Below are 20,877 nucleotides of genomic sequence, written 5' to 3' on the forward strand. Positions count from 1 at the left end.
AGGGTAAATAAGCTTTTTGGAGTTTTAGATTGTTGTCAGTAACAACCAAAACTACTGGTACTAAAAAGACCTTTGTTTTCTTCGAAACACAATTCAGTTTTAAAGTTTCAGAACCAAAATACATTATCATAAAGACAGATTATTAATGAGCACACCAGTCTTAGGAATTATTGTTTTACCCTGAAACCAGAGTACACCCCTCACTCACTGTCAGGCATGTTGTCCGGTGGGTTTGTATTTCAGCTGCAAAATAGTAAAGCTGTTCTGTACTTTAGAAACCTCAAAACCAAACATTCTTCATTGCAAGTGTTAATTATATAGCCTAAAACAACAATACTTTTTTTAATTTTATTTATGAATCTGCCACAAGAACTACAGGTAGTGGTCATTTCACAACAAAGGCAAGCTGTAAACAAACCTGACTAACTGGATCCCTTCTCTGAAAGGAATGTCAGTATTTTAGAGGTGGGCTGTCTCAGTATTTCTAGAGAACAATAGTGTTGACACAGCTGTAATAAACTGAGCAGTGATTGGTCAGCTGTCGGATCTACAGTCAGGTTGGTTACTGCAGTAGGTGTGGCACAGTGAGGGTGGGACGCTGATACAGAACTGATTACAGGAGGTTGTAAAATAAAGACTCCACTTCATTCTTACCTTTCTACAGCTGCCACTATATCCTGTTACAGGTAAGGAAAATAACATTATAAGAAAAATGTTCTTTTCTTATAAGAAAAAAGATTACATTCCTTAGAACTCTGACTCAGTATCTCACCTGCCGTTTGCTTCCTGTGAAAATGTGGTTCCTAAACTGACCTACTACATGTGGTCTTTGCATAGATAGTAGTAGTTGTAACATGTTACATCAGAATTCTGATATGTTACCCAATTTGTGATTGTGTTTTATTCTTCCTGTAAGCTGTTTGTGAAGGCTTGTCAGTTATTTTATACCAGTACAGAATTATTTGTTCAGTTTTGTTTGAATAAGTCATGAATAAATTGTCATAAAGAGATTCAGTGAAAAAAAAAAAAAATCAAACTCAGAATGTGGTTATTTCAATTGTACACCTCCTTCTATCGACACCATCACATTGGATGCCTTTTACACTTTGTCCATGTGTGTGTAACTGTCTGCATATTTCTGTATTTGTACTGAATGGACCAACTTACTCACATTCTTTCTTGCAGTTAAAACACAGCCATGGACCCCGAGTATTTCCAATGTTATGTAAGTAGACTTGTTCTTCCTTTATCTTTTTCTGCCTTTGCATTTAGACTCTGTTTGCCAAGATGCCTCTTTTCCAGATGATGAAATCAGCTGTCCACACTTCTCTGATTATCTGCATACTTTTTAACGTTATCTACAAAAGTCACTATGCACATAACATGTTTATTGGAATGCTGGAATGAGTTCATCATGTTTTTGGCTAGGTAATAATGTAAAATGTTATGAAATAATGAATAAATTAAAATGCAATCTTTCATTGTGTTTCCTGTAGCACTTCTGCTGTCAACCCTAACACCACCCTCATTCACCCCCACACACCTGCACTCCTCAGAGCAGGACTATAGAATATTTGAAATTCTGCTCAGCAGAAGATGAGTAAAGATACAAGACTTGTCTTTGCTCATCTTCTGCTGACACCTACATAGCTTCCTGTCACACATTCCACTTTGTTTCCTGATGACCTCCTATTAAACTACAACAGCGAACCAGACAGAATCAATATCCAACGTCAGGATTTGTGCTCAATCTTTCTTTTCATTGATCATTGCATTTATTCCCTTAATTTAAGTTTCAATTTCTACTATCCCTACCATACAGGATATGTGCTGGGGCACCCTTGGAACGGTGCGACCCTTCTCCAATTTCCACTCTGACGTGGATGCCATGGAGATCCAGAAATCGTTGGAAAAGAAAGGTACGGTATTGATTTGAACAATTGCTCTGAATTGGTTGATCATAAAAGCTGTAAGCAATTCTACTTTTCTTTTGCCTCATATAATGCCTCTCCCCATCATTAAATATTAGTATCCATACATGTTGTTCCTTCCTCAGATGCAGGGACTCTGGTCAGAATCCTGACCAATCGGACCAACGCTCAGAGACAAGAGATTGCCAAGGCCTTTGAGGAATTGACACAAAAGGTAAGGAAACAAAGAGCCTGACAACACATAGAATAAGAAATGTAACAAGACAAAATAGGCTAAAGAAACACGTTCAGAACAATTCAAAACATACTTTTGTTGTTTTAATTTTCAAATCCACAGCAGCCTCCCAAAGTGAAATATCCACAAAAATGTGTGTTATGCAATACAAAAAAAATAGAGAGTTGCAATGACTGTTTGTTGCAAATGTGTGTGTTTGCCCATCTGTCACTTCCGAGTGTGTGCTGTACAAACATGACGTAAACTGGTTTTAAAGGATTGGAACTCACCCTTGTTTACAGAAGGAGTGGTATAAAGTCATGTCAGATGATGTTAGAGGATGAATATGATGCTGGAGTGTCAATGTTTATCTACTAACAACATTGTTACAACATTTTAAGATAATAAAACTTGACTATTTTATTATATATATATACAGCTCCGGAATAAATTAAGAGACCACTTCAGCATTATCATTTTCTCTTGTTTTATTATTTATAGGTATGTCTTTGAGTTAAATGATTTTTTATTTTATTTAATGGGGCGAAGCCTGCGAGTTAGTTCAGGCAGTCAACTCGAGTACCAATGATACATTCGCACATAACGCCCCTCGTCACTCTTGCAACCAACCAAACATAGCCTCCTAATCCGGCGCTCTATTTAAGCTGTTGGATCCGCCTACCTCTGCCTCGCTAATGCTGCTGCTGCTGCTGCTACTACTACTGCTATTTCCATGCTGCTAATGTGTTCACCTCGCTGCTGCTGCTGCGTTCACATTGGTGATGCTTGCCTGCCCCACCACCACCCCTGCTTCCTCCCCAACTTCCATCTGTAGGCTCGGGGGTTAGTTATCTGATCATCACTCAATGTTCTAGGTTAATATGTGGAGTGATGAGGCCCGAGCGTAGACGCCAAACTCAAACTATATACTGTTTCTAATAAACATATTAATGAAAACACGTGAGATGTCTGACTGAATTGTATTCCATAAACTACTGAGAGTTTTTCTCTGTGTTGGAATTCAACAGACACTGAAATGGCTGCCATACATGTAGAGATAAAGATTTAAGAACAATTTGGAGTGGTCTCTTAATTTTTCCGGAGCTGTATACGTATATATGTATATGTTTTATTCTACTTTAAAGTTCTTTACTAGAGTTTGGCAACCAACATTTTACTTTTAATTTAATTTTATCCAATGATTAAGTGTTGACAACTTTACAGATTCGCTTTATTAATGCAACATGTAAAATTCAAAACTCACACATTAATTATAGCCCAGAAATGTATTATACAGTTTTATTCTAATACTGGTGTACTTCTACTTAAGTAAGATTTCAAATGAAGGACATCCCTTTAAAAGTCTTACGATAGCATAGCAAGACCTACAGAAACCTATAGTTATTTTCGTCTGAGCTGATAGATTGATATTCATAAGAAGAAGTGTCTAAGAAATGAGAAAGCATGTGTGTTGACTGTGACTCTGTCTCAGGACCTCGCAGCGGCTTTGAAGAAGGCTCTGTCTGGAGAGCTTGAGGATCTCCTGCTGGAGCTGCTGATGCCTCCTCTGCAGTACGAGGCCTATTGCCTGCAACAGGCCATGGTGGTGAGTGGCTTTCTTTGGTGTGTGTTAACATATTTTTCCTGCCTGTCATATCCCAGGGTAAAATAATAGCATGGTGGTGGTATGTATGCAGGGTATAGGAACAGATGAGGAAACACTACTGGAGATCCTCTGTACACGATCTGGGATGGTGCTTCAAGAAATCAGTGCTGCATACAAAGAAAGTAAGTCACAGGTCTTTCAAAGTTTTTCCCTTAAAGTTGTTGGTTGATTATCATGGACATTTAAACCCTTATCCCTATTCCTATAATATCTGGTTGCCTGGTATCTGTGACATTGTTTGTTTTCGCTCCCTATTTAGTTTATAAGAAGGACCTGGATAAGGAACTGAAAGGAGAATCCAGTGGAGACTTTGCCAAGCTTCTTATGGCTTTGTTGAATGTAATCCTATTTTTATTTTTATTTTACCATTCATTTTTTCGTAAAACCTTCATTGGGATACTTTTCTTTGTTTGAGCTGGGGTTGTTTTCGATACCTATCCATAGTCAGTAGATGGCATTCTGCACACCCCTAGTTTAGAGAAACACAGGAGTTTTCGCAAGGAAGCTAAGCAATGTACTGCTGTGGACCTGCACCAAAACATATTTCATACACTTAAAAGAAAGTCCCATCCAAAAAATCCTTATGAGTCTAAGTTAACGCTATATTGAGTATATTTGAACAGTATTACCCTCCCGTCAGACAGGGACCAGAAGCTGTTATATTCATCTATGCTCTCTTTAAAACCTCCAGACCATCCGGTAGATTGCACTATGAGACTTTGCTTATAGTCTAGATTTGGCAAAGTACAAAACTACATACAACAAAGTACTTTTGATACAGCAGTAATCTCCTACTTTTTGTTTTTGATGAAGTCTGGTCATTTGAGTGAAAGCATTGATAATGGTTTCAGTTCTCTTTTGGGACATAGGCTGCTGTATCACGCCATGGTACAGTAAATTGGGGAAAGCCTTCTAAATATACGTAGCTAACACTGATATGGATTTCTTTGTGGGCCATTCATTTGAGGTGGCTAAAGTAAATCTTGCTCTCCCTCCCGTTAACATCATTGCAATATTGCTTTGCTTTCATGTTTTATTTCCTGTGTGTTTCTCCAAATTTGGGCTGTGTCAACCATCTTCTACTGTAGGTAATATGCAGTCTCTGGATAAATACCTCATACAACTGTACAACCCCCAGTCAAAAAATCCCAACTGTCCCTTTGATACTAGTTGTGACAGTCACCAAGGCTTCAGTAGTGGGCGTTGATCCCCCACCTTTTATATCATTTTAATGATGAATCTTGGGTATGAAATATTAGTGGTTTTACAGAAGGAATGATATCTGTGACAGGTTCTTCTGCAGGAAAGTGTGCACTTTGTGTGGGATCATTTAAGATATTACCCTTATAAAGAAGTTAAAGATGTGCTCTCACTTCTCTCCCAACAGAAAGAAGAGCTTGCTGGAGGGGTTCAAAGAGATATTGAGGTAATTTTTCCCATGATATTTTTATATACAAATATTTGAGTCTATCTTTACTATGATAGCTAGTAGCAATTATAACTTTACTGAACCTGAGATTAGGGAGTGAACATCTCAGTCATCTAAATCAAGTTATCCAGATCATCACTAATTTTGGTCAGGACCAAAACCACTAACCTACTGTGTTAAAGATTACATTCCTTAGAACTCTGACTCAGTATCACACCTGCCGTTTGCTTCCTGTGAAAATGTGGTTCCTAAACTGACATATAACATGTGGTCTTTGAATAGATAGTAGTAGTTGTAACATGTTACATCAGAATTCTGATATGTTACCCAATTTGTGATTGTGTTTTATTCCTCCAGGCTCTCTCAGCCACACTGAATGGGAAAAAAGCAGATGCAGGACCATGGATTGACATACTAACCTCTCGAGACGCAGACCATCTTAATAAAGGTGAGGCTGTAGAATACATATATCTAACCTATAGTGTGACTTTCTTGTTCATTTGTTTCTGTATGTAAGAAACTGTTGAGTCCATTCCCCTGACCTTGTATGTGACTGACAGTGCTGATGGGGCTGGAGCTGGATATTGGGCAGATGGTGGATCAAGCCCTGGAGAAAAAGTTTTCAGGAGACATTCGACTGGGTTTGAAAGTTTTGGGTAAATATAGTTTGAGATACTCTCTGGGTATTTAGTGCTGACTATGATGTCTATGCTGATTTCTCACATTTTTTTTATATCTGTGTTATTACAGTAGAATGCATTCAAAGCCCTGAAGGCTACCTCGCCAAGAGACTAGCTACCTCCAAGGTAAAATGCCCTCATAATGAATTGTCTCTTTTGTAAGTGACTAATCATTGCCCTTTTTATTGCACACACTGAATGAATCATTCTGTCATTTCTTTATATAATATTAATACTGTTTATGATATCATTTTTTTAAAGCCATTTATATACTCGTAAAAACAAAGAATGGTAATGTTTTCTTGTATGCAATATAGTACACGGGTTTGTTAGTTCCCAACCACTTTTTATGTTTTAATTTCTGAAAAACACTTCATTTATGAATTACGTTGTATATATGAAAGTTAATTTTTGCCTCAGATCAAGTCAAACGATCACTCCCATTGAAGGCAGACCTTTTATTCACTTTTATACAATAAAAAAAAATCCTTTCAAATCTAATATTATTAAAACGCACAAAAGGTTCACACAGAAAACATTTCCATCTTGCAGACACCAATATTGCAGAGGATAATGGTGTCTCACTCTGAGGAAAATCTGCTGTGTATCAGAGCAGCCTACCTCAAGTTAACAGGCACGTCCCTCTACACCGCTCTACAGGTGGGTCCCACACACTACACTGTATTACACATTATAATACAAGACCTGAATACTTGACATGATAATGTTCTCAAGTTATACATTTCAGTCAGAACAGTGACATTTTGAAATGTAGGTCAAGTTTTTGTGTTATTAAATGAAAAGAATAGTCATGTCTTACATGTGTGATGTTTCTCCAACAGAAACAGTTCAAAGGAGATCATCTACAGGCTCTGCTGGCCATCTGTCGATCTGAAGATTAAACACAAGCTACTACATTTTTTAGAATGTCATTTACATAGTTGTTTTTCCCCCTGAATCAGTACAAGGCAATGTAAAAATAAACGTAATGTAAAGAAGACTTTATTGAATCTCATTTAATTGCACGCTTTGCTTATGCTTTTTAAATGGTGTATACATGTTATTCTTTTTATGTTTGGTTATTTGCTTTTATTACTTTGTACTGTATATCTGCCTCAATACCTCTTTTCACCCTGAATGTTTTATCAACATATAAAAATGTGTTCAAAAAGTCACAATGGCACCCATTTTTCTCTTTTTTGTTAATGTTATAAATTTAGAATTAATGTTTAGTACAGCAAATTAATACATTTGGTAATACAGACCCAGTAATATATTTACTTTGCTTACTCTGTCTAATATTATTCTCATGCTTGTCATCAGACTAAACATTTCAATAGGGAGTTCCTAATCATAGACTAAACACACCTTGACAAATAGCCTCCAATGATTTTCTTAGTTAAGGCCACATATAGTTTAGATCCATTATATTAAATGTTAATTGTTAACCTGCTTGGTCATTCAGTGGAGCAGCATTCATTACAACTCACCTTTATACACTTAGAAACAAGGAACAAGAATCTTAACATCCCTCAGGTGAGATTTGTGTAGAGCAACAATGGCACAACAGAAAACAGCAGAGAGGCTTCGACGTCGGAGCCTCCACTGCCTGTGTTGGTGGTGGTTTGTGTTGTTGAAGTCTTTGTTGTGATTGCTCTGGTGGTTGGAGAGGAACTTGTTCTCGTGTTGGTAGGGTTGATTGTAGCAGTCACAGAAATGTTAGGGGTAACAGTAACAGGAGAATTTGTTGAGGAGTTGGTTGGATTCGTTGGCATAGAGGTATTCCAACCACTAGTCGTAGAACTTGGGGCAACAGTTGTAAAAGTGGTTGAGGATTTGGTTGTAGTTGTTGGTGTTACGGTGGTCCCACCACTAGTCGTAGAACTTGGGGCAACAGTTGTAGAAGTGGTTGAGAAGTTGGTTGTAGTTGTTGGCGTAGCTGTGGTCCCACCACTAGTCGTAGAACTTGGGGCAACAGTTGTAGAAGTGGTTGAGGATTTGGTTGTAGTTGTTGGTGTTACGGTGGTCCAACCACTAGTCGTAGAACTTGGGGCAACAGTTGTAGAAGTGGTTGAGAAGTTGGTTGTAGTTGTTGGCGTAGCTGTGGTCCCACCACTAGTCGTAGAACTTGGGGCAACAGTTGTAGAAGTGGTTGAGGATTTGGTTGTAGTTGTTGGTGTTACGGTGGTCCCACCACTAGTCGTAGAAATTGGGGCAACAGTTGTAGAAGTGGTTGAGAAGTTGGTTGTAGCTGTTGGCGTAGCTGTGGTCCCACCACTAGTCGTAGAACTTGGGGCAACAGTTGTAAAAGTGGTTGAGAAGTTGGTTGTATTTGTTGGCGTAGCGGTGGTAGTGTTTCCGTTAGAGAAAACTTCAGCCTGATTTGAAATATAGTGGAGAAAAATAAAATGAATAATAACATTCAATCAGTTCATTGTGTAGCAACGATGCTTTCATACTTGCTTTTTACTGTTTCTAAACGAGTTTTTTTGTCCTGTTATTAACAGACATTAGCTCTCTTTTCATTATAAGATTTTTGCGTACATTTATCTGATACCATCACCACTCAAAACATGCCAAAAAGAATAAAACTTAAAGACCTGCTTTTTCTCGGAAACTCCTAATGATCAATCAATTACAATAATTATCTTGTAAGCTATTACAGCTAAAAATACATTATAGAAAATGTTTAATGGCTAGTCAAGATCTATTAAGTTATATCTTGATTGAATGTATGTTTTATTTGTTGGTTATATCTTTTAATTCATAATGCAAGTGCAAAACATATACATATGTATATATATATATATATATGTACATGTATATATACATATACATATATATATATATATAATTACAGCCATATTGAAGTATGTTGACATCAAAAATGTTACCTTTAACAATGTCAGCAGAGCCAGAAAGCAAAATATCTTCATGGTGAAGAGTGGAGAGGAGGCAAAGATGTATCAGAAATGTTGCTGAAAATGTCCTGATCCAAGGACGGCAGGCTGAAGGGTTTATAGTGCAGTGAAGTTACCCACTGTAATCTGGTGTACTTCTGCTCAGCTGACCCTTTATACAACAGCATCACAGATCAGGAGGGGTAGGTGTGAATTTATGAAATACACCATTATCCAAGAAGTTGGCTTAGGAGGTGTGTGTGTGTGTGTGTGTGTGTGTGTGTGTGTGTGTGTGTGTGTGTGTGTGTGTGTGTGTGTGTGTGTGTGTGTGTGTGTGTGTGTGTGTGTGTGTGTGTGTGTGTGTGTGTGTGTGTGTGTGTGTGCGTGCATGCGTGTGTGTTTAGTATCACTTTTATATATACTTCCTTATGTACCTTTATGTATTAGACATTTATTGTTGCAGTTGAAATCAATTGATAGATAGAGATAACTAGTCATAGAATATTTTTTGAATTTTTCCTTCCTCATCCTGCTGTATAATTGACTAACTGACCAACAAACAGGTTACAATATTATTTCCTCATGCGTGACAGCTTAGGTTGCAGGATAAGGTCATTGTCAAGTTTAAATATCTCATGTTTCCGGCCCAAAATCTGCTCTCCGAGAGACTGAAATCAGTACTCGATAGCTTTCATGTCGTTTCATGCTATTGCCCAAAGACAGTACCAATATTCTCTGTACATCACATACAATGCCGACAGACTTGTTCTGGTATCATCTCGCCAACTCTTTCAAATGTGTGAAAGTATTTGCGAAAGCCACAACTCCTTCGCATTTTGGACAAAATCATTTGAGCCTGCAGAGGGAGACAGTGACAGTTAGTTGTTTTTATCAGTTTTTCTCTTTTTATTTATGTTTCTAACTATCTACAGTACATAAATCACACTTCTTTTACATGTTTGCAGCAGACATGCATTGCTAATGATAACATACAGTAAATCAAACCATCTGGAGCCTCCATTGGGAGTAGTCCGGTAGCATGAACCACACTTGAATGAATGAATGAATGACATAGTGAAACAATCTTTGTCACTGCACATGCGATCTAGATTCAACCTGCGTTGCTTCTATCGTGAACTTCAGGGCATTTTACCAAACAATGTGTGGTATTGATATTTGAATATGCCACTGAATATAACAAAGTGTGAATTGGATTTAGGATACGCCACCCTTGAATGCAGATCAAGCAGCTATCATCCTTAAAATCAAATGAACATGTTTGGACTTATTATGATTCATGATTTATTATACTTCATATCGGCTCTTTCTATCACATATGAGTGCAAAATCTAAACCACAGTCTGTCAAAGTTTACATCTGTTTGTTAATTTATAAGCTGGCTATGTGACTTTGATTTGCTAACCATTTCCTAACCTCATTTTCCACCATCTTTTTAAACACACACAACTTAAATCATATATCCTCTGTAGCACATTTTCTAAAATAAGATCAGATTTGCAATGATTTTTCTGCAGTATTGTAGACTAAGACTCCCTCCAGCTCTGAGCCTCACGAAGGAGCTCATTGCTAAAGAGTGTGAAGAAGAAATGATGCGAACATCAGACTGACAGACGTGAAGAGGTTCTGTCCGTTCCTTGTAGTCTTGCCAACCAGAGAGGGTATTGTGGACATGGTGTTGTCGTTGTTGTTGTTGCCGTTGCTGTCAATGTTGTTAGTGGTGCTGTTTTGGAATGACTGGGTTGAATTGGAGGTGTTTTTGAATGACTGGGTTGAATTGGAGGGTTTTTTTACTGCCATTGTTTCCGTATTCTTCCCAGACTTCCCATTTAAGCGTGAGTTAAGGATAGAGAAGGAGACAAAGATTTAAGATATAACAGGGCAGTCAATATTAAGTAGCCTAATATGTCTATTATAAATGTTGTTTCAAATTGATTCAAATGACACAATTGCATTGATAATGAGGAACACAGGTGGAGAGTATTGAACCGTTTTTTTGACATTTCACTTTGATAAACAAGTTGTGGAGTGAATTTGTTTTATTTATTCTCTTTTTGTAGAAATTGTGCTGTTTCATCTTTCAACTGAAAATAAGTTTCCTCTTTTACATGTAATTTTTTCCAGGCTCATCTTCTACCCTCTATCTATGCTTTACAGGCAGTGAAAAGTATTTTTACCTCTGTGCAGATGAATCCCAGCAGAGTCAGTGAAAACAGCCCAAGGACGAGGTACTTCATGTTGGATAAGGGATGGTTTCCTCTCAAGGACAAAAAGACAGCTGGAGATATCTTTTGAAAGCCTTGCTGTTGTTTTAACAGTTAGTATAATGTTTATCTTTTCCTTTCCTTTCAAGGCCAGGGCCGGTCATACACTTGTGTATCCTTGCTGAGAGCTTTGTAAGAAGTGTTTTACCAGAGAGTAGCCTTTTATAAGGTATTCAGATTTCACCTGATGCCTTTTTCCCTCCAGGATGCTTTCCCTTAGTCTCCACCCCAGCTATCGACAACAAATGCAAAACCTCACACTGAGCCAGTTGAAAAGGACAAAGATATTGATGTAAGACATATCTTGTCACTTTCTTTATCTAAATACCCGCAGTGATTTGTATCTTTTCATATCGTTTTTTTTTTTTTTTTTAATACATTTATCAGTAGAATCAATCTAGAAGTGAGCAAATCACAGACCAAAAGGCTACAGGCACTTGAAGATAATATCTATAAAAGCCTCACCTTGAATGAAGAGTAATATATACCAAATTCTTTATTTAAATTGCTCAGGAAAACATTTGTTACTTTATTAAGTTCAATGATAAACATATAATATCAGACCTTGGTAATGTGCAAATTCATACATTTCCTGCATTTAAACAACAATCTTGGTATGCAATCAATCAATTTTACCTTCACTAACCTGAGCCACAGTGTAAGTCATCCTCATACTTTAACAGACATCAGTTTGCAAAAATCTTCAGATAAACTGAAATGCAGTCTTTCAATGACCCAAAAACAGAGTTATAAGAAAACAAAAACAGCCATTTACATGTAGCACAAGACGAGCAGCCTGCATTGTGATGTTGTTTGAACACAATTGGTTATGGTCTTAATATTAAAAGCAAGATGCAAATACAGTGGCAGCTGGGACAGTACCATGTTTAGTTTTATTGACCAGTGCTCCCCAAAAAACTCCCATCATGTTCATACCAGATGCTAATATAAAAAAGAATTTTAATCAAAAATAGCAAACATGAACACAAGATTTGGCAATTTTAGCAACATATCTGAAGCGTCGAGTTATACACCAATTATTGACATTGTGTGGAACATTCTTGATCAAAAGTGGGAAAAGGCACAGTGTAAACAGAGCACTGAACAGCATTATTATGAAACATAAATGGCAATCACACAAAGACCCAATAAAATGAGTTGAAATGAAATGATGAAATGATGAATCTGTGATTTGTTTTACATTTTTAGTGCAATGCAAACACTATCAGAATGGTCACCAGTACATGGCTGCAGGGCCCGAACAAAGAGGCTGATGTCACAGCTGAACTGTGATGATGGCAAGTGTGAGCCGGTGGCATGGCTGTAGAGGAATTTATGGGCTGCCGTGATGAAGTGGTGGGGGTGGTAGTGCTGGAGTGGTTGAAAGCTGGGGTGATAGCTGTTGACAAGTTGTTGGAGAGAACAAGACCAGAGGTGTGACCAGGCAGTGTGGTGGTGTTGTCGCCGGTCACTGTTGTATTAGTGCAGGAGGTACAAGGTGTTATAAGTTGCTGCTATCAAAAGAAAACAACAGTTAGCATTGCATAATACATAGATATGATAAATCCAGAGTCACTTTATATTTTATAATACGGGGGGGGGGGGGGGGGGGGGGGGGGGGGGGGGGACATGTCATGAGTTTAAGGGAAGATGTTTAGTACAAAAGGTACAAGTTAAAAACTTATCTCATAAAAAGAATGGTATTAAGGGTAACTGGAAATCGGTTATAGTTCGAGCATGTGACTTCCTCTAAAACCACAAATTGTCTTTACTTAGGCTAATGTGTGGTAACCTGTCCTGACTAAAAGCTGTCTAAAATCGCACAACCGTGACATTGATATGGAACTACACATTCAATTCTTCCGCAAATGTTAAGCTGTTCCAGTAAACTACATGCTTGTGTTGACTTTTTGATGAGCCCTAAAATACATTAAATTCCTCCATTGCACAAGGGTAGAGGCAAAAGTCTGTGCAAATAAAATCTGAACATATGGTAGATATGGTAAACAGGTAATTTGGGTGAATTAACAACTTAAAAAATTGTTTCCAGAAGCAGACAATACAAAAAAGGCATGACAATCTTCTAATAACAGTACCAAAAAGACTGCATTGTAACAGCACTTATCACTTGACTTATCTTTCCCCTATTAACAATGACTTCTGCTATTCTTTCCGGCCTGTGTTTTACTTTCAGCCGATGACATACATGCAGCTTCAGCACTGTGTCTCTGTGTCAACGACAAATGATTCTGCACTGTGGAAAGGTCAAGAACCTGCCCCAGGTGGCTGCAAGAGGAGATTAACCACAATTTGCATGTGCTATGGTTTGAATAGCCCTGCAGTACATCTCTGCCATTCACTGCACATAGTATATCTGCATCTGTGTCTTGGTTGTTTTTCCTCCCCGTAGCCTAGACCTATGCTTTATTTTTCCCAATATGCAGTTAATCTATAACTCCAGTGGCTGACTCCAAAAAGCTCCCTCTGGCATAAAAAAAGGATTAATGAGGTTGGCAAAGTAATGTAGGTTTATTTATTCAGTTTCACTGACATATAGCAGTGGAGGATTTATACATTCCTTGGTCATAATTACGTAGATGAGGAACATTTGAAATTTAACACTAAAAGTCAAGGCTGAGTTCTCAGAGGAATTTGTACAAAAGGTTAATCAAAGTCAATGATTAACCCTCATAACCTTTGCACTTTTTAAAGATGAATTAGAGACATGAAATAAGTCAAGAGCCAAATCAACTGAACCGGATAATTTGCCTGAGAAATATATTTTGCACAAGTTAAATATAGAATCCTGGAGAAAAAAAAAGTTTGTCTTTTTGTACAAAAAATAAATCAATTTCAGTGTTTCCATTTACCTCCATTTGCGTAGACTTCGAGATGGATTTACATGTTGCATTCACCTCTGGCTAATTTGACTGATCACACAAAAAAAGGGTCTGCTGTGCGGTGTTCTTGACATCCCCATGAATTCCCTTTCCAAACAGTGTCAACAATCTGAGGCAGAACTGTTAGGCCATCCCTGCCTATCACAGCCGTCTGTAAGTGGACACAAAATCAGTTCCATCAAAGAGTCCCTTACCTGAATGCAGCACTGCAACATGGAGCTCAAACAGGCGGAGAGGACCAGCATCTTTGTGTTCTCCATCTCGGCCTTCAGGTGTGTTTTACAGTCCCCCCCCTTTTATCTGTCCTTTTATACCTACCAGCTTTCCATAGCTGATGCTGATAACAGTAAGTCGTCATAGAGAGAGAAACTATTATGAACTTGACTCTGAAGCTTTTCCATTTTGCCTTGCAGTTTTAAAACTGAACGAGGTAAAGTGAAATGCTGTAGGGCATGAGAATAAATCTTACAATGAATTTGATCAAAGCAGATATTCAAAATTACTATAGATGGATTTACATTTTGTTTTTAAAGCTGGGGCATATAACTATTAAAACATGTCCAACCCTTAACACTATGTATTTATCCCAGCTTAGGTCGTTTTTTCATATAGTTATAAAGGTTTGCCCTTAAGAGTTACGTGTATCCTTTGTGCCACACGGTTGAAATAAAGAAAACATTTTAAAAACTCACATTTCAAAGGCAACAAACTCAAAAAGAATGACTTTACCACATTACCTTATGTTAACATTTGTCGGGCTTGAATTGGTCCTACCTCATGTTTTATATTCTGTTTCATTTTGTTTTCAAGTCCCTAAACCTTCTGTTTGTTTCAATACCGCTGCTCGTATAGCAATTGTTTGCAATGTTGTTAATGATAAGCTAATAATATTCAACCGACTCGTTAATCGTTAATATACTATTAGTAATACAAACCATTTTCTTGTGTCGAGCAGTAAGTAAAAGTCCTGCATTCATAATGTTACTCAAGTAAAAGTACAAACGTTTTGGCATCAAAATACACTTAAAGTACCATAAGTAAAAGTAGTCATTCTGCAGATTGACCCATTTCAGAATAATATGCATATGAGATGTTTTGATTGTAATTATTGATGCATTAAAGTGTTAGCAAAGCTGGTTTTAATGACTTTGTGTAGGATAGCTTGTGAATTTACTCCAGATGTAACTAAAGTATTATACATCTGCAAAGAAACTATATGTATTAAATAAATGTAGTGGAGTAGAAGTACACAATTAACCTCTAAATTGTAGTGGGGTAAAAGTACAATTAAGCATATAATGGAAAAGTACAAGTATCTCAAAATTGTACTTAAGTAATGTACTTGAGTAAATGTACTTAGTTACTTCCCACCCCTGGAAATTAATCATTGTTCATACATTTGAATTTAAACCTGCTTGCCTAAAATAATTCAGATAAAAATGTGTTGAATAAGGCATGTCTCATTTAACCTTGCCTGTTGACTAGCAGCCAATGTTAGATAACTGAAGAAAGCCGAAAGGGAGAGTTCCCCTGTGATGTTTAGTTTTTGATATCAAGTTTGCACAAAAATACTTGAGGCTAACGTTGCACCGTATCACTTTGTGAGAAACAGAGCACTGACAGCCTCAACGCGTTTGTTCATGAATAACATTTTGGTCTTTGTTTCACCTCGATTAAACATAAACATATATATTTTTACCAAAAGCAAACAGCCATTCCCCTCCATTTTGACGGTACTGGGTTAAAGATGAAAGAAGGAAAGGTGTGACAGAGAGGTTTAAGGTGAAGTTACACAATTCTTACACTCTGTGTGTCATTAGTTGATCTTCAATATTAAAATTGATTGTCCACGAATGCAACCTAAAAATTGACTTTTTCAGTCCTTCAACTACTTCGGTCAACAACCCACTTTAATCTGATCACTGCCACACAACCTGAAGGATAGAGAGGGAAACACACCTGTCAGTGTAACGGATATTCTGATATACAGCTGAGCCACGTCTTTGTAATGTTTTATCAGTTGTGTTATCGCTGTACTGCTACTTCCCTGTATCAAATATTCAAATACCCCTTCAGATAAGCGAATGCTGTCATCAGTGCTACCGTGTAGTTAATTTGTGGTGATGTTTATCTTCTTACAGGATTTGATCAGAATCAAGTCATTGTTCTTTGTCTCGTTCTGATGATTAATATGCTTTTGACTTCTATTGTATTGCATGTTATGTATGATAATCAGAGTTATGGGTTTCTTCAAGTAATTGTTCATTGCTTTGGTGGAATTCAGCTACAATCTGAAAGAATGCATAAGAAGTAGGAGTGCAGTTTATTGCAATGGATGATTTAAAAAAAAAGAAGAACAGCATAAAATGTTTTAAAGACCATAAACTGAAATAGGATGCATGAAAAGGTTCTACTGATGGATTATTCACTGTCCTTGCTTTCCCTTGTCATCAGTGGCTTCCAGTGACTTCTGTCTTTAATGCCTTTCTGCAAAGCACATTTGCCTCAAGATACTATTAAGTTAAATCACCTCAATTAACTTACACAGCCTTTATGAAAATAGTGAAGTACATAAACAAAAGAAAGGAAGCAGAAATAAACCTCCCAACAGATCAGAGCTGTAAAGCCTTGGTACAGACAAAATGATGCAGTTTCACAGAGAAGCTTTCAACATTGCAATCGGTTTTGTAGGGTTTTATTCTTTTCATTTTTTCTGTTCTTGCCAGTGTCTTTTGCAGACTGCTTAGTTGTGTCCACCTAACCATGGAGGACATTAAAACTTTGTGCAATTAGAGATATATAATTTTTCTTGGAAACAATAAAACGATTTAACCTAAACTTGAGAGCCTTTTGGTTTAATCAGTTAATGAATACCTACATTATTTTCTGCTTTAAACTTCAAACAACGCATGAGAAAAACATAATGTACTTCCTTAACAATTCTGGTCCGTCACAATGGCTACAACCTCTGATCTTATGTAAACCACGGGGAAAGTCAGGCACACTGATTAAACAAATAAAGAAATCAGGTCAGCACACACACGATAAATGATTTGCCTTTACTGAATCTCCCTTGTCTGGCTTTGGTTTAAGTCTCCCTCAAATGACCTTCATTTATCCAAACGAGTCAATATTATTGCCCATTGGTGCAGGCTCATTTATGTAACTATATGTATGTATGTATGTATGTATGTGTGTGTGTGTGTGTGTGTGTGTGTGTGTGTGTGTGTGTGTGTGTGTGTGTGTGTGTGTGTGTTTGTGTGTGTGTGTGTGTGTGTGTGTGCGTGCGTGCGTGCGTGCGTGCGTGCGTGCGTGCGTGTGTGTATGTGTCACTGATTCTTGAGATTCGGGACAAAACTACTTTCGAAAAGTAAAAAAAAATAATTTACATTACAGTCATTTTAATTGGATATCTTTATAAACACGGGTGTTATCTATCATGCCATGAAAAGGAACAGGTTTTTTATTGAACCACTTTTCATAAAAAAATACTTTTACTTACTTAGTAACTTGACAATTGTCAACTCCGTCTGACACATGAAAATATGTTTTTTTTTTAGTTTGATCAATTCAAAAACACTGAAACATCTTTAAGCATGTAGAACTGGTGTGCCTCAGCAAAGTTAAGTGATAAATGTACATTGCATAGACTTTTAATATTATTTTTCATTGTTTTGGAACAAGCCATTTCAAATTATCTTCATTTAGTTTACTCATTTTTTAACTTTAACCATATAAAATCAGTGGCTTTGCACAAACAAGACACTAATGCATGTAGATCATTTGGAGTTTTAATACATGAACACTCTCAATTGAACAAAAGCCAAAAGAATTTCTTTTAAAAAAGGAAAAACCTTCATCTTACGGTGTTGACACACAACTGACGGTGTTGACACATTACTGACGGTGTTGACAAACTAATGGAAAATTAAACTTATTAAAGATATTTCTCTACTTTTGACATGAAAAAGGTAGAGAGTATCAAGGGAAAGAATGTCAAGCTTAAGAACACCTGGTGACAGGATATTTAAGGCACAGATGAAAAGAACAAAATGTTCCTGGTCTCAAAAGAGAAAACAAATGTAGACCATCTGGAGGTCCTCTATAGGTGATCTACAGTATTTTAACTACACTGTATATCTAACTGAACTGAGGACACAATATGACACAATTCTCCTCATACAGATGAAGTAACTCTGAAAGACTCCCACTATGCATGTTCAGTTTCATGTTGAAGTGGATTCCACTGGCTGTTTGGTCTTGAACTCGCTCCCACTGCCGCCAGTGAACACTGATTCCACTTATTTCTGGAGCCAGAGCTGTATGCTTGGTTTTGCACCGTAAGCAATTGCGAAGAAGGCAGGCCTCATTTGCTGGAGTGCAACAAACTAAGTGAAAACTATCCTCCAGTTTGTTTGATTTTAGTACACCCGATGACCTTAGAACCTGAAGCATCATTTTCATGATGACGACACAGACAAGTACTTCTGTCAGATGCCTTCGGTGCTGTAACATAGTAGGGCCGCAGAGCACAGAAGGAGGAGTAACTCAGCTTCACGCTCGGGTGTCTTCTTGAGAAAGTCACTATGGAGGTTCAGCATTGAGTCTGTTAAAATCATCCGTTGATGTTTCATCTTGTTCCTTGTGATGGTGTCTGTCTTATCAGTTGTCATGCAAGATGAGTTTACAATGAACTCCTTAACAGTATGGCTGATACGTTGGAGATATGTTGCCGCCTTCTTTGTTGTCTGTTTTTTGTCATTCATTAACTTGTAGCTAACACCAAACTGGCGAACCCTATGAAGAAGCCGATACTTCTTTAAAACCTTGCCTGATAATGCCAGTTGTGGGTGACCAGATTTAGCAATGGCATGTCTCCGTGCCACAGGCGTTGCTTTATTCATTTTCAGCTCTCGGCAGAGAACATTGTGGAAAAGAAGAGATTTCCTAATGTTAGGGTTCCTAAGTTGGCTTCCTGCTATCATCCTGTCTGTTGCTGTTCGTGGAGAATCTACTATCAATTTATCACTTTGTCATTTGATTTGTCAATTTGAGCCTTTTTCTTTATCCGCCATTTCTGTTTTTTTAGCCTGTTTCTCTCTTTTGTCAATTTCCCAATCTTTTCTTTCAATGCTTTCACCTCCCTCGAGTGCCGTTTTCTGGTTTTTCTCCTCTCCCTCATGGCTGCAACAGTATGCCTGCTGGTAGTTGGCTCCTCATTCTGCTCTGGACTATCTGGTGGGGTATCTTTTTCCTGCAAAGCTCTGGACCTCCTAGACTTTCTCTGTGCTTTCCTCCAATATTTTCTGCGATGACGCTTTTCTCTTGGTCCTAATTGTCTACTGTTTGACAGTTTTCTTTAGGACCCTCTCTTTCCACCTTTCTCTCTCCTTTTCTAAATTCTCCCTTCTGCTCTCTGGGTTGCTGTTTAACCTTTCTCTCCTTTTTCTCTGGTATTCTCTGTTTCTTTTCCTTTGATCTTCAACTGATAGTTTTTTTCTAGCCATGTTTGCCTACGGTACAGATAAAAGCATGCATTTTAGCTGCAATTTGGCATTTTAGATATTTTCAGTCAATTAACATGTAGTTATTAGATCATAATCAAGTTATGCAGTTATTTTGCATTACTTTAGTATAAGGATTATTTGAATAACTTGAGTATTTAGAGCACTTTTCAACTCCGTCAGCTTACATGTCAACACCGTCAGACAAAATATCTGAAGGAGTTGACGCCTGACGGAGTTGACGAAACTACATGTTTTTTCAATCTAATCATGTCTAGTACATGGTAGCCATTTTGATTTCCCTCAGTTGCCGACTGCCACTACAAACTAAACTAAAATGCTAACTTCTATTTCAAAATTCTTGATTGAAATAATCCCTAATTTGAAGACAGTGTTGACACATAAAAGCTATGACCACAGGGATTTCAACTTGTTTTCTGAATATTTAACAAAAAATGTAAATTTACGGGACCATGTGGTGTACTGCTGAATCCATCAAGAGAAAGAAGTCAAAAAGGGGGTCCTCAGGGTTATAACTGACCAAGATATGCCTGATTTATTTCAAATTTGAAACAAATCTGATGGAGTTGACATGAAGTGAGGACACTACTTTGAAAGGCTGTTGTTAATGGATAAAATAATGCAATGTTCACTTTAAGCATTTTGTGATCTCTTATTAAGCCATCCAATTAACTTCAAACACATTTTTGCCATTTTTTAACACTTATTTTTGCAGTTTGATACTGTGACCTCTAACGGAGGACAAGTTCATTTGCATGGACTTTCATTGTACAGTGCCGGTATTTTATGAATTATTATGAAATAATATAAATACATACAAAACTAAGTGTGTAAACACTCACAGATCTTTCATATCCAACGTTTAAAGCCTTTTAAAATGAAATAATTTATTGATTTTTAAGGAAAATTGCAACATTTAGACGGGAGACATGTTTTCTCCCTAATTTCAAGAATCAGTAATGTATGTATATGTATGTATGTATGTATGTATGTATGTATGTATGTATGTATGTATGTATGTATGTATGTATGTATGTATGTATGTATGTATGTATGTATCTATCTATCTATCTATCTATCTATCTATCTATCTATCTATCTATCTATCTATCTATCTATCTATCTATCTAATGAATTATGTGGAAAAAATGAAACATTTTAATAGATAACATGAAAAAATCAATATAGGTCATTTTCAAAACACTGCCAATAAAAATGATACACTGCCTACACACATGAACCAATTAACAAATACAAACGCCAAATGACCATAAACACCGATCTGCTTTATTGTTGACTCGTCAAACAGGATGTTAGCACTAAAAAAGGCTCCAAGAGCTTTTACTGTAA

The 20,877-nt window shown here is 37.2% G+C and overlaps 1 protein-coding gene and 2 long non-coding RNA genes across 6 annotated transcripts; 1 reads left to right on the top strand and 2 right to left on the bottom strand.

Annotated features, from left to right (window-relative positions):
• Positions 1-581: 581 nt before the first annotated feature.
• anxa14 (annexin A14) lies at positions 582-6,918 on the top strand. Of its 3 annotated transcripts, XM_063899451.1 has the most exons (14): positions 668-686; positions 1,186-1,225; positions 1,497-1,732; positions 1,823-1,919; positions 2,057-2,145; positions 3,638-3,751; positions 3,843-3,933; positions 4,071-4,150; positions 5,199-5,237; positions 5,598-5,688; positions 5,801-5,896; positions 5,991-6,046; positions 6,473-6,580; positions 6,763-6,918. In XM_063899451.1, exons 4-14 carry the CDS (start codon positions 1,826-1,828, stop codon positions 6,820-6,822), a joined length of 918 nt encoding a protein of 305 aa, XP_063755521.1. In that variant the 5' UTR covers positions 668-686; positions 1,186-1,225; positions 1,497-1,732; positions 1,823-1,825; the 3' UTR covers positions 6,823-6,918. The 3 variants fall into 3 exon arrangements, with proteins under 3 accessions (XP_063755520.1, XP_063755519.1, XP_063755521.1); XM_063899450.1 differs by lacking the exon at positions 1,497-1,732 and having other exon boundaries at positions 582-686; positions 2,063-2,145; XM_063899449.1 differs by lacking the exon at positions 1,497-1,732 and having other exon boundaries at positions 583-686.
• On the bottom strand, positions 6,907-8,982 carry LOC134875054 (uncharacterized). The gene is made up of 2 exons (XR_010167161.1): positions 8,815-8,982; positions 6,907-8,298 (listed from the first exon to the last, which is right to left on the bottom strand). It is a non-coding gene; the product is annotated as an uncharacterized LOC134875054 (long non-coding RNA).
• Positions 8,983-9,702: 720 nt separating this feature from the next.
• Positions 9,703-14,287, bottom strand: LOC134874442 (uncharacterized). Of its 2 annotated transcripts, none has more exons than XR_010167062.1 (3): positions 14,197-14,287; positions 11,016-12,616; positions 9,703-10,659 (listed from the first exon to the last, which is right to left on the bottom strand). It is a non-coding gene; the product is annotated as an uncharacterized LOC134874442 (long non-coding RNA). The 2 variants fall into 2 exon arrangements; XR_010167063.1 differs by having other exon boundaries at positions 11,016-12,613; positions 14,197-14,280.
• Positions 14,288-20,877: the final 6,590 nt, after the last annotated feature.

This window comes from Eleginops maclovinus, chromosome 13 (genome assembly GCF_036324505.1).
Source record: "Eleginops maclovinus isolate JMC-PN-2008 ecotype Puerto Natales chromosome 13, JC_Emac_rtc_rv5, whole genome shotgun sequence".
Classification (NCBI taxonomy): Eukaryota; Metazoa; Chordata; class Actinopteri; order Perciformes; family Eleginopidae; genus Eleginops; species Eleginops maclovinus.